At 44.8% G+C, this 13,235-nt stretch overlaps 1 protein-coding gene across 7 annotated transcripts in view; it reads right to left on the minus strand.

Annotated features, from left to right (window-relative positions):
* Positions 1-1,304: 1,304 nt before the first annotated feature.
* Positions 1,305-13,235, minus strand: part of golga1 (golgin A1) — a 117,648-nt gene continuing 105,717 nt past the window's right edge. For 5 of the 7 annotated variants that reach the window (XM_072488448.1, XM_072488447.1, XM_072488446.1 and 2 more), the window contains exons 20-23: positions 12,831-12,890; positions 11,259-11,438; positions 3,182-3,268; positions 1,305-3,076 (exon numbers count right to left, since the gene is read on the minus strand). In XM_072488448.1, the coding sequence (XP_072344549.1) occupies positions 2,993-3,076; positions 3,182-3,268; positions 11,259-11,438; positions 12,831-12,890 (411 nt within the window). In that variant the 3' untranslated portion in view covers positions 1,305-2,992. Of the gene's footprint in view, positions 3,077-3,181; positions 3,269-9,360; positions 9,532-11,258; positions 11,439-12,830; positions 12,891-13,235 lie in introns of those variants that run through there. The other 2 variants (XR_011937654.1, XM_072488449.1) reach the window with 2 other exon arrangements.

Consider the following 13,235-nt stretch of genomic DNA (forward strand, 5'->3'; position numbering starts at 1 on the left):
ATACTGCATTTGTGAAAGAATAGGTAATAATTAGGAACAGAATCTCTACCCAATCTTTGTAAATGTTAACTTGTATAAATGACAGCTAACCTGGTTTCAACTCTGTAAATAGGTGACCTACTTCAAGCAGGATAACTGCATTTTTTACAAAGTGGTCCAAGGGAATGACTGACTAAGTTTGTTACCCCTAAGCTGACCATCGCACTGACCCCACAAACTATAAGCTGATTACATTGGGTTATACCACACCGACTACAATTTGGTGCGTCAGCTTTTGTAGATTTTCCATTAGGGCTTTCAAAAAAAATACCAGGTGGCAGCTGCAGCAATAATCTTTATTAGTGTCACAAGTAGTCTTACATTAACACGCCAATGAAGTTACTGTGAAAATCCCCTAGTCGGCACCTGTTCGGGTACACTGAGGGAGAATTCAGAATGTCCAATTCACCTAACAAGCATGTCTTTCGGGACTTGTGGGAGAAAACCGGAGCGCCCGGAGAAAACCCACGCACGCGGAGAATGTGCAGACTGCACACATACAGTAACCCAAGCCGGGATTGGAACCCGGGTCCCTGGCACTGAAGCAACAGTGCTAACCACTGCTACGTGCCACCCATCAGACACCATCAATTTACATAGACCAGAATGAATTTCAAAAGAAAGACTGCAGCTGGGAAGTTAGGTGATAAAATGGTGAAGGGCTATTTGGTTGAAATAAAGATATGATCATTAAAAAAAACAACCATCAACCACACCATTACATGTTTTAAAAATATGCCATTTGCTGACGATCTGTCAAATTGTTCCTTTAGTTTCAACAGAATGATGGCAGAAGCAAAGATGGTCTTGCTTGGAACCATTTTAACATCTATTGGAAAGAAGCTTGAATTAGTTCAGACTATCTTCACATTTAATTTTAAACAAATCCGAAACTGGAAAGATTCCAATTTGTCCACCAAATGTTTTATATCAGTGGAACTCTCCAGGTATGATTTTTCCTATGATGTTAATGTCTATTCATTCCTGCAACAAAAATATCTAAAACTTCATTGGCTACCATACTGTTGCCACATTTTAGACCAGTCCATGTTGATTGACAGTGATAGGTGACAATCCTAACAAGTGGCAACATAAACACACTGAATTGCTAGTTATGCTGTCCAGTGTTCAGTTTTTCAAGCTAGCCTATCTCAAGAGGCTGAAATTTTACTGCAAACCTCAATGCCCTGCATACTTTCCATAAATGAGAGCAAAGATTATTGCATCCACAAATCGCAACTGCCAATCAAAGAATTCAAGCACAATTTCATTAAGTCTAAAGGAATTTTAATTGGAAAGTATTGCACCTACAAATTATTCTCAAGCAAACACTGGTCAGATGATCCAATCCAGGTTTACTACACCAAGTGAGAGAAATTAGTCGCAAAGGCCAATCAATGCATGTACAAAGATTACACACCACAGCAGTTTTTATACAAATAAAAGTGCATTAGTTCATATATAACATATAATATATTATATATATATATATATATATACACACACACACACGTTGCTCTTTCAACAAGAATTCCTGATTTCACAATGGCAGGGTGAAGAAAATACTGATGGAACATTATTACAATAGCAACATTTTCTGCCTCCAAAAGGCTGTAAATAATTTATGCATCCATTTTTACATCTTGTGTGTTATAATGTTTTCCAATTTCTATACACAATACAGGGTTCCCTTTATAAAGACTCCATTGGAATGTTTATTTTTTTCTCTTTTGCATTAACCCAGGTAAATGAGAACTAACTACTGTACCCTTGCCCTACTGATTATATCTAGCATCAAATCCCTTGTTTCTGGTTGTTCCAACACCATTTCCACGCAACACTACTGTATTCTTAAACTGCAATAAAATCACATGATAATCATTAAACAGCAATACATGGAAGGGATCTAAACGGTGTAATGAATCAACAGCATGTTTTACAATTATTAAAATACTTGAGAGAAACCTGAAAAGAGCTACTACTGGTATTTTTGGATCAATAAACAGAAAACCAACTGATATTTAAGTTGGGCTCTTGTTTTCTGATATCATTTATTGGTGTAATTAGTCTTGCAGGTTTTATTAATCCAAATGACACCAAAATGATTCAATTGTAAAAATGTAAATGCAATAAAAAAAAAGAAATAAATTCTATTTGGACCATGATACAGAGTCAAAAGCAGTTACAGATAGCACTTGCTGGCCTCCTCATAGAATCATAGATTGGAATCTTAGAATCTACAATGCAGAAGTAGGCTATTCGGCCCATCGAGTCTGCACCGGCCTTTGGAAAGAGCACCCTACTTAAGCCCACAACTCCACCCTATCCCCGAAACCCCACCTAACCTTTGTTTTTCAGACACAAAGGGCAATTTAGCACGACCAATCCACCTAACCTGCACATGTTTGGACTCTATAACAGTGAAGATGGGTGAGGGAAGGAGCATGACCAGTCAAATTGTACTCCCATCTCGTGTTAACAGTAGGAAAAAAAATTACAATTTTAAAAAAAAAATGCTTGTAAGCATTTGTTAATGTCTGTCCATGAGGAAGCATATACAAAGGTTTATGAGTATGACAGCATGTCACTTCAAACAGTGTTTCATTCAAATCAGTTCAGGACTGCAATAAAGCTACAGGACCAAAAATAATTATTCCTCTTGCACGTGTAGAAACGGCAGAATTTCAAACCCATATCTGCTTTATCTCAATGAATTTCATTCCCCATAGGAGAACAACTTCATTTACATTTAAAAGATGTATTAATAGAAAGTACCAGTACTATTAAATACTTGTAAACAGCTGAAAAACTTGAAGTCCTGGAATAAAAACACTGTCATAACAGTGACTGAAAACACTAATAAGGATATCTTATTATCAATAACTGTAGAGTTCATCAAATGAGTTATGTTGTTAGTTCTCTGAATGTGCATGTTCCAGATGTTGCACTTGGTTCATTGCCAGTGAGGAGGAGGCCGGCCGGTTATTGATGGAAGTACAATACCTTTAGGAGAAGGTTTTGACCCAAACCAAGACATCTACAATGTAAGAAGGAAGATTTAGTAAGCCACTCAACAGCATTCATTAAAAGAATGGATGTAGGCAAGACTCAGTAAAGTGAGTGGGAACAGATCCTGCCTTACCTTATATTCTAAGGATTCCTTGAGCAAGTTCTCTTCTTCACGTGTAAAGTTAAGTAGCATGGATACTGCTCTCACCAGCTGATAGGCCTACAACAAAGCACATGGTAATTGATATTTCCCCCCATTCATTCGACCATTGACAACTTTCATGCAAGTTTCTACAAGAAAAATACTACCCATTAGCAAGGAAATACACTGAAGGGTTCCCATAATTCACAAATCATTTTGAATATAAAGTTTAAAATTGAAACTTATTTTTTTATAATAATAATCTTTATTATTGTCACAAGTAGGCTTGCATTAAAACTACAATGAAGTTACTGGGAAAATCCCCTAGTCGCCACACTCCGGCGCCAAGGAATCCTACCTAGACTTCCGGGTGCGGCGATGACCAGCTGAGTCGCACGTTTCGGCAGCGACCGGTGAAACGGACTTTTGGGCTCTTGATAGGAGCCCCAACGGCAATTTTGACGGCTAAAAACACTGTGCGGTAAACCAGAAGGGAATCCCCCCTGGATACGGATGAAAAAAGGAGAAAGTGGCCGGATTGCAGTGGATCCTTTAGAACAGCGGCAAGGAAGGCAAGCAAAAACCAAGATGGCGTCGGAAGGTGGCAGTTTAACATGGGGCCCTGAACAACAAGAGTTCTTGAAATGCTGTGTGGAAGAGCTCAAAAAGAAAATGAAGAAAGAGCTGTTGGCCCCGATACTACAGGCGATCGAAGGGCTAAAGGAGGAACAAAAGACCCAGGAGCGGGAGCTTCGGGTCGTGAAGGCAAAGGCAGCCGAGAATGAGGACGACATACAGGGCCTGGTGGTGAAGACGGAGACGCATGAGGCACATCAGAAACGATGTGTGGAAAGGTTGGAGGCACTGGAGAACAACGCAAGGAGGAACAACCTGAGGATTCTTGGTCTTCCTGAAGGTGCGGAGGGAGCGGACGTCGGGGCATATGTGAGCACAATGCTGCACTCGTTAATGGGAGCGGAGGCCCTGGCGGGTCTGTTGGAGGTGGAGGGAGCATACCGAGTGATGGCGCGAGGACCGAGAGCAGGAGAAATTCCCAGAGCCATAGTGGTGAGATTCCTCCGTTTTAAGGATAGAGAAATGGTTCTTAGATGGGCAAAGAAAACTCGGAGCAGTAAATGGGAGAACGCGGTGATCCGCGTTTATCAAGACTGGAGTGCGGAGGTGGCGAGAAGGAGGGCGAGCTTTAATCGGGCCAAGGCGGTGCTTCATAAAAAGAAGATAAAATTTGGAATGCTGCAACCGGCAAGACTGTGGGTCACATATCGAGGGAGGCACCACTACTTTGAGCCGGCGGATGAAGCGTGGACTTTTATTGTGGAAGAAAAACTGGAATGAGCGGGTTATTAAAAAGAACGTTTGAACAAAGTGGTGGGGCGAATGTGGGGGGCGAAGAGGGGGGTTAAAAAGGGGGGAAAGAGGAGTTTTATGTACTAATCCTGCGATGTGGTAACTTTTCTCTCTTCCACAGGTGGTGATGGGGGGGGGAGGAGGGGAGGTGGAGGAGATGGGGCGTTGGCCATTGGGGGCGGGGCCAAGGGAGAAGCGCGGGCTTGGTTCCCGCGCTATGATAATCATGACGGGAATAGAGAAGCAGGAAGGAGGGGGCGTCGCACGGTGCAAGCCGAGGTCACGGGGGGAAGCCGAGGTCGGCCAGAGTTTGCTGACTTCTGGGAGCAACATGGGGGGAGTAATTACGCTAGCGGGGGATCTAGCGGGGGGGGTGGGAGGGGGGAATTACTGGGTTGCTGCTGCTGGGGAGAGGGGGGAGCTGGTATGGGAGGGGATGGGTGGGGGGGCACCGCCTGGGGGAGATACAGCTGCGTGGGAACCGGGTGAGGAGCTGGAAAAAGGGGATGGCTAATCGACAAGGGGGGGGGTAGGAAGCCCCCCAACCCGGCTGATCACGTGGAACGTGAGAGGGCTGAACGGGCCGATAAAGAGGGCACGGGTACTCGCACACCTTAAGAAACTTAAGGCAGATGTGGTTATGTTACAGGAAACGCACCTGAAACTGATAGACCAGGTTAGGCTACGCAAAGGATGGGTGGGGCAGGTGTACCATTCGGGGCTAGATGCGAAAAACAGGGGGGTGGCTATATTAGTGGGGAAGCGGGTAATGTTCGAGGCAAAGACTATAGTGGCGGATAACGGGGGCAGATACATGATGGTGAGTGGCAAACTACAGGGGGAGACGGTCGTTTTGGTAAACGTATATGCCCCGAACTGGGATGATGCCAATTTTATGAGGCGGATGCTAGGACGCATTCCGGACCTAGAGATGGGAAAGCTGATAATGTGGGGAGATTTTAATACGGTGTTGGAACCAGGGCTGGATAGGTCGAAGTCCAGGACTGGAAGGAGGCCGGCAGCAGCCAAGGTACTTAAAGATTTTATGGAGCAGATGGGAGGTGTAGACCCGTGGAGATTTAGCAGACCTAGGAGTAAGGAGTTCTCGTTTTTCTCCTATGTCCATAAAGTCTACTCGCGAATAGACTTTTTTGTGCTGGGAAGGGCGTTGATCCCGAAGGTGAGGGGAACGGAGTATACGGCTATAGCCATTTCGGATCACGCTCCACGCTGGGTGGACTTGGAGATAGGGGAGGAAACAGGAGGGCGCCCACCCTGGAGAATGGACATGGGACTAATGGCAGATGAGGGGGTGTGTCTAAGGGTGAGGCGGTGCATTGAAAAGTACTTGGAACTCAATGATAATGGGGAGGTCCAGGTGGGAGTGGTCTGGGAGGCACTGAAGGCGGTGGTTAGAGGGGAGCTGATATCAATAAGGGCACATAAAGGGAAGCAGGAGAGTAAGGAACGGGAGCGGTTGCTGCAAGAACTTTTGAGGGTGGACAGACAATATGCGGAAGCACCGGAGGAGGGACTGTACAGGGAAAGGCAAAGGCTACATGTAGAATTTGACTTGCTGACTACGGGCACTGCAGAGGCACAATGGAGGAAGGCACAGGGTGTACAGTACAAATATGGGGAGAATGCGAGCAGGTTGCTGGCACACCAATTGAGGAAAAGGGGAGCAGTGAGGGAAATAGGGGGAGTGAGGGATGAGGAAGGAGAGATGGAGCGGGGAGCGGAGAGAGTGAATGGAGTGTTCAAGACATTTTATAAAAAATTATATGAAGCTCAACCCCCGGATGGGAGGGAGAGAATGATGGGCTTCTTGGATCGGCTGGAATTTCCCAAGGTGGAAGAGCAGGAAAGGGTGGGACTGGGAGCACAGATCGAGGTAGAAGAAGTGGTGAAAGGAATTAGGAGCATGCAGGCGGGAAAGGCCCCGGGACCGGATGGATTCCCAGTCGAATTCGAGAGAAAATATGTGGACTTGCTCGCCCCGGTATTGACGAGGACCTTGAATGAGGCAAAGGAAAGGGGACAACTGCCCCCGACTATGTCTGAAGCAACGATATCGCTTCTCTTAAAGAAGGAAAAGGACCCACTACAATGCGGGTCCTATAGACCTATTTCCCTCCTAAATGTAGATGCCAAGATCCTGACCAAGGTAATGGCAATGAGAATAGAGGAATGTGTCCCGGGGATGGTCCACGAGGACCAAACTGGGTTTGTGAAGGGGAGACAGCTGAACACGAATATACGGAGGCTGTTAGGGGTAATGATGATGGCCCCACCAGAGGGGGAAACGGAGATAGTAGTGGCGATGGATGCCGAGAAAGCATTTGATAGAGTGGAGTGGGATTATTTGTGGGAGGTGTTGAGGAGATTTGGTTTTGGAGAGGGGTATGTTAGATGGGTGCAGTTGTTGTATAGGGCCCCGATGGCGAGCGTGGTCATGAATGGACGGGGATCTGCATATTTTCGGCTCCATAGAGGGAGAAGGCAGGGATGTCCTCTGTCCCCATTATTGTTTGCACTGGCGATTGAGCCCCTGGCGATAGCGTTGAGGGGTTCCAAGAAGTGGAGGGGAGTACTTAGAGGAGGAGAAGAACACCGGGTATCTTTGTATGCAGACGATTTGCTACTATACGTGGCAGACCCGGCGGAGGGGATGCCAGAAATAATGCGGATACTTGGGGAGTTTGGGGATTTTTCAGGGTATAAATTGAACATGGGGAAAAGTGAGTTGTTTGTGGTGCATCCAGGGGAGCAGAGTAGAGAAATAGAGGACCTACCGTTGAGAAAGGTAACAAGGGACTTTCGTTACCTGGGGATCCAGATAGCCAAGAATTGGGGCACATTGCATAGGTTAAATTTAACGCGGTTGGTGGAACAAATGGAGGAGGATTTCAAGAGATGGGATATGGTATCCCTGTCACTGGCAGGGAGGGTGCAGGCGGTTAAGATGGTGGTCCTCCCGAGATTCCTCTTTGTGTTTCAGTGCCTCCCGGTGGTGATCACGAAGGCTTTTTTTTAAATTTTTTTAAAAGGATTGAAAAGAGCATCATGGGTTTTGTGTGGGCCGGGAAGACCCCGAGAGTGAGGAAGGGATTCTTACAGCGTAGCAGGGATAGGGGGGGGCTGGCACTACCGAGCCTAAGTGAGTATTAGTGGGCCGCTAATATTTCAATGGTGAGTAAGTGGATGGGAGAGGAGGAGGGAGCGGCGTGGAAGAGATTAGAGGGGGCGTCCTGTAGGGGGACTAGCCTACAGGCTATGGTGACAGCCCCATTGCCGTTCTCACCGAGGAACTACACCACAAGCCCGGTGGTGGTGGCTACACTGAAGATTTGGGGACAGTGGAGACGGCATAGGGGAAAGACTGGAGCCTTGGGGGGGTCCCCGATAAGAAACAACCATAGGTTTGCCCCGGGGGGAATGGATGGGGGATATGGAATGTGGCAAAGAGCAGGAATAACGCAACTGAAAGATCTGTTTGTGGATGGGAAGTTCGCGAGTCTGGGAAAGCTGACCGAGAAATATGGGTTGCCCCAAGGGAATGCATTCAGGTATATGCAACTGAGGGCTTTTGCGAGGCAACAGGTGAGGGAATTCCCGCAGCTCCCGACACAAGAGGTGCAGGACAGAGTGATCTCAAAGACATGGGTGGGGGATGGTAAGGTGTCAGATATATATAGGGAAATGAGAGGCGAGGGGGAGACTATGGTAGATGAACTAAAAGGGAAATGGGAAGAAGAGCTGGGGGAGGAGATCGAGGAGGGGCTGTGGGCAGATGCCCTAAGCAGGGTAAACTCGTCGTCCTCGTGTGCCAGGCTAAGCCTGATTCAGTTTAAGGTATTACACAGGGCGCATATGACTGGAGCACGGCTCAGTAAATTTTTTGGGGTGGAGGATAGGTGTGCGAGGTGCTCGAGAAGCCCAGCGAATCATACCCATATGTTTTGGTCATGCCCGGCACTACAGGGGTTTTGGATGGGGGTGACAAAGGTGCTTTCAAAAGTAGTGGGGGTCCGGGTCGAACCAAGCTGGGGGTTGGCTATATTTGGGGTTGCACAAGAGCCGGGAGTGCAGGAGGCGAGAGAGGCCGATGTTTTGGCCTTTGCGTCCCTAGTAGCCCGGCGCAGGATATTGTTAATGTGGAAAGAAGCCAAGCCCCCGGGGGTGGAGACCTGGATAAATGACATGGCAGGGTTTATAAAGCTAGAGCGGATTAAGTTCGTTCTAAGGGGGTCGGCTCAAGGGTTCACCAGGCGGTGGCAACCGTTCATCGAATACCTCGCAGAAAGATAGATGGAATGGAAAAAAGAGGGCAGCAGCAGCAGCCCAGGATCGGGGGGGGGGGGGGGGGGGGAGGAGGAGGACTCTCAGGGTTGTTAATATATACTGTATAATATGTATAGGTCGTTGCGACAGATAATTATATATTGGACTGTTAAATTATATTTTTGGAGAGTGTTACTTGTGATAAGGCAGTTGCCAATTAGGGTTAGTTTTCATTTTTGTGTTATAATATTCTGTAAAGGATGCACAATGTACTGTGTTGGTTGACCAAAAATTTTCAATAAAATATTTATTTAAAAAAAAGGTGTTAGTCAAGAAAAAAACACCATGAGTAATAAAAGCAGTCGAAAAAAAAAAAAAAAAAAAAGAAATCCTACCTAAATTCCTCAAGTTAAAATTCATTAAAGGAGCGTTCCTGGATACACTCTGGCAGAGGCCCCATCATTGAGTATTTTTCTGAAAATTGTATTCCAGTGTGTAGATTTTTAAAAATTACTTGCCATATGGCACCTGGCTTCCTGATCCTAGCCACCATCTTCTTTACATTACTGAAGCTGGCCACCAGAAAACAGCATCCCTGTGCCTAGCCTTTGCTTCTACTGGCGGAACTCAATTGGAATTTGGGGTCTGGATGTTTTTCTGAGGCCATGATGGACGTAAAAGGCAGTTTTCTAAATTGAAAAAAAAAGATGACAGAAAGGCAAGCTCTTTTCCAATAGCACTTTGAAAGGCAGTACAGCAAGTCATCTGTGTGCTTCCAAAGCTTTATGTTTTACGTTTTGTATGTCTATAACTTGTAGCCACATAAAATGGCTACATTCCGATTAATCTGGCCAAAACCCAGTTTAAAATGGCTAACCCGAAAGATTGCTGGGAAAAGCAGCTAAGAAGACACAAGCAGGCAGCTGCAGACAGTATTGCATATTCGGCTCTGGGAAGTTAGCCCAGATCGATACTCAGGGCTATCAACAGCCCATCAACCCAGGTATTTGTAGTTGCATTCAGGACTGTTTGCAGCCCATCTATTCAGACATCCACAGTTAAATCGGCTATCCCCGGGAACAATTGCAACATATTAGCAATTGAATACCGGGCCAGACCTGTCGGCGCCTGCAGTGGCCGAAACAAAGACAGGTGAGCGACCACCCCCCGATCGAGGAATCGCCTCACCATTGGACACATCGACCCCAGAGATTGGGGACAGATCCAATCACTTGGGACTCAGGGTCAAGGGCCGCCCCGGGAGGCGGGAAGCCCCTGGGCCCTATAAAAGTGAGGGTCCAAGTTCAGATCTCTCTCTCTCTCCTCGTCGCCTGCTCGAGACCTTCGCAAGAACAGCAACCGGCAACAGTAAGTTTGAATCCAGCGATCGCTATCCGGTAGAGACACCTAGCCACCGACGTGTAGCAGCCTTTTGAATCCCGCGGGCCAGATCTGATTGGACAAGCCATTCGTTTCCCTGACCTGGTGGGCTCTTCCTAAGTTAAGTATTGGCCAGTAGTGATAGGTTTATTATATAGAAAGTAGTATTAGGGTATTAATATTGCTTGTATATAATAAATGACCGTTGTTTTAATCCTTACTAAGCGGTGTGCTGTATTATTAATCATAACCTGAACTTGAACCACGTGGCGGTATCATAAAGATACCTGGCGACTCATGAGCAAAGGTGACGTAATCAGAGCAATAGACTAAGGCTAAAAAGAGCAACAAACTGCAGTTAAGGGCCCTGCTTGTGATGTCGGACCTTCTCTGTCTTGCTAGGGATTAAACTATTGATAGGAGAAACTGTCAGTTTGCTGCTGTGCAAATGACCATGCTGTATCAATGCCAAGCATGTTTTCCACTCCATGCAATCCTTTCCTTTGACAAGCTTGTAATGAGGTGCGGTTGAGGACTCAGGGTCTGTACTGTACTCGTTGGATATTGCTGGGTATGGAGTCACTGAAAACTCTCAAAAGAAGTTGGTCACGTCATTGGAGGTAGATGAGCTAAAAAGGGCCAGTAGAGCTTGTGGTGTGACCTTCAGGTGTCAGGGAGGAATTTCCCAGGGTTTTACTTTAATTATCTGTAAGATTTTTCTTTGTTTTTCCCAGAAAGTTGTATGGCTAATGGGGAGGATAGTGTGATGAGGCCGAAAGTGTCTGTCGGTTGCAGCATTTCAGCATAGGGTCAGCTGGTCTTTCTCGTCATTTTCCATAAATTCCATTTCTGATTCTCAGCCTATATCACTGGTAGTGCAGAATCGCATCTCTGAATTATACATCTGTCAGCTTAATTGCCAAACCATTATTCTGCTTCATCATTTGAAACCATTAACAGATCTGCATTTTAACACGTAAAACATAAAGGCTTTCTATTGATTACTTGTAGATTACTGCAATTATCAGTAACTCACCTCAGATTCTCGCACAGACATGAACTTGAGGAGAACGTGTTTAAGATATTCAAAATTTATCTCCCTGGAGTCATTAAGATCGGAATTGTTTACAACTGTGGTGGAATTATTGAAGCTGGCTGGTAGTTCAAAGTAAGATTTCTCTCGAACTTCGGCAGGCTCCAATTCCGGTTTCATTTTCTTTAATTGAAAAGATTTAGTATGCATCAATTAGAATGCCATTTTAAAGGAAAAAAAAGAGCTTTCCCGAGCTGCCAATAAAATATTGCTATTTCCTTTGTTTGCTACGTCATGTTCAGAAACCCAGTATTGTATTTATGAATTTTCAGTTAGAGTTATTTGAGGAATCTAATTATGTAGAATTTCTGTTTTCCCTTAGTAAGATTCAAACTGCACAGGCATGCTACAAAGGCTGAGACTTCCTTGTGTGTGTGTGTGTGTTTGTACAAGGCTACCGCTGGAGTTTAACCAATTGAAACAGCACAGCATACTAATACAGAGCAGTCACTGCCCAGGTTCTCATGCGGAGAATGGGGACAAAGTAGTTTGTGCTTAAACAAATACAATTGTTTTATAAAATTTCTCAACTAAATTTAGAACAAGATATGCTAGATCTGATTCCCATTAATGCATTTCCAACAGTGTCACACTGGTAGTAAAGGGCAGCACGGTAGCACAGTGGTTAGCACAGTTGGTTCACAGCTCCAGGGTCCCAGGTTCGATTCCCCGCTGGGTCACTGTTTGTGCAGAGTCTGCACGTTCTCCCCGTGTGTGCGTGGGTTTCCTCCCATAGTCCAAAGATGTGCAGGTTAGGTGAATTGGCCATGATAAATTGCCCTTAGTGTCCAAAAAGGTTAGGTGAGGTTATGGGGAAAGGGTGGAAGCGTGGGCTTAAGTAGGGCGCTCTTCCAAGAGCCAGCGCAGACTCGATGGGCCGAATGGCCTCCTTCTGCACTACAAATATGAAAATTTCTATGAAAAGTACAAAATTAATTTCACCTAAAAAAAAACCTTCATTTGTATGAACAGATGAAAACAAAGCAAGTTAGTTCAAATTCATCAGATTCAGCAAACAGTTTACAATGGGTAAACATTACTCCCATCAATTTGAACCATATGTGAAAGAAATTAAAAACAAGCAGTAAACAAACAAATTACAATGGCAAAGACTGCGGATGCTGGAAATATGAAATAAGAACAGAAAATGCAGTATCTGTGGAGAAGATTCCAGGTCCTGAAATTTAATTGATCTGAAATGTTGCTCTCTTTCTCTCTCGACACACTGCCTTAGCAGAAACTAAATTGGGGTCGTTAAACACAAAGATGAGCTTCTTCTTATTCGTGGAATTGAAACTAGGTCACGAAAAGCATTAGGAAAGTATTTTGGGAACAATTCTCCAGACAATGTTATTTCAGTCTCAGGTTAAGCTGCAGGCATCTGCCAACCAGTTTAGGATGGCATGTGTAAAATGTGTGCTCCTACTTCTGACCCATTTTCGGGTTTAATCTATTGAAAAGAAAAAATCCTAATTAATTTATTTTTAAAAAATTAATTTAAAGCAAAATCTTTACCAGTTCTTTCTGTAGTGTCTTTTTCAATTCCGTTAGCCTCTGCAGTAGTTGTTTAATAGTCTGAGGGAGGAAATAAATATAAAATCTCAAATCTGCAGTGATGATCACTTCATGATTTTAAAATAATTTTGATTTAAGATTTTAACAAAGCAACAAAATACCAAGGAAATCATCAGCATATATTCTAAATTTGTTGGGTCACTGACTGAAGTAGGTTGTGTTCATAAACCCACAGAATGAGCGAAGAAAGAGTTTAATGAATCCTCACACTAACCAAGACGTGTTGGCACAATAAGCGGTGAAGAGGTGGGAAACTAATTACTCTCTGGGTGAGATTTTCCAAGGAATCAGCAAAGGCCGATGGCAGGTGGAAAGAACCGTGTTGAAGCTGCCAATAAGGGCGAC

The sequence above is a fragment of the Scyliorhinus torazame genome, chromosome 22 (assembly GCF_047496885.1).
Source record: "Scyliorhinus torazame isolate Kashiwa2021f chromosome 22, sScyTor2.1, whole genome shotgun sequence".
Classification (NCBI taxonomy): domain Eukaryota; kingdom Metazoa; phylum Chordata; class Chondrichthyes; order Carcharhiniformes; family Scyliorhinidae; genus Scyliorhinus; species Scyliorhinus torazame.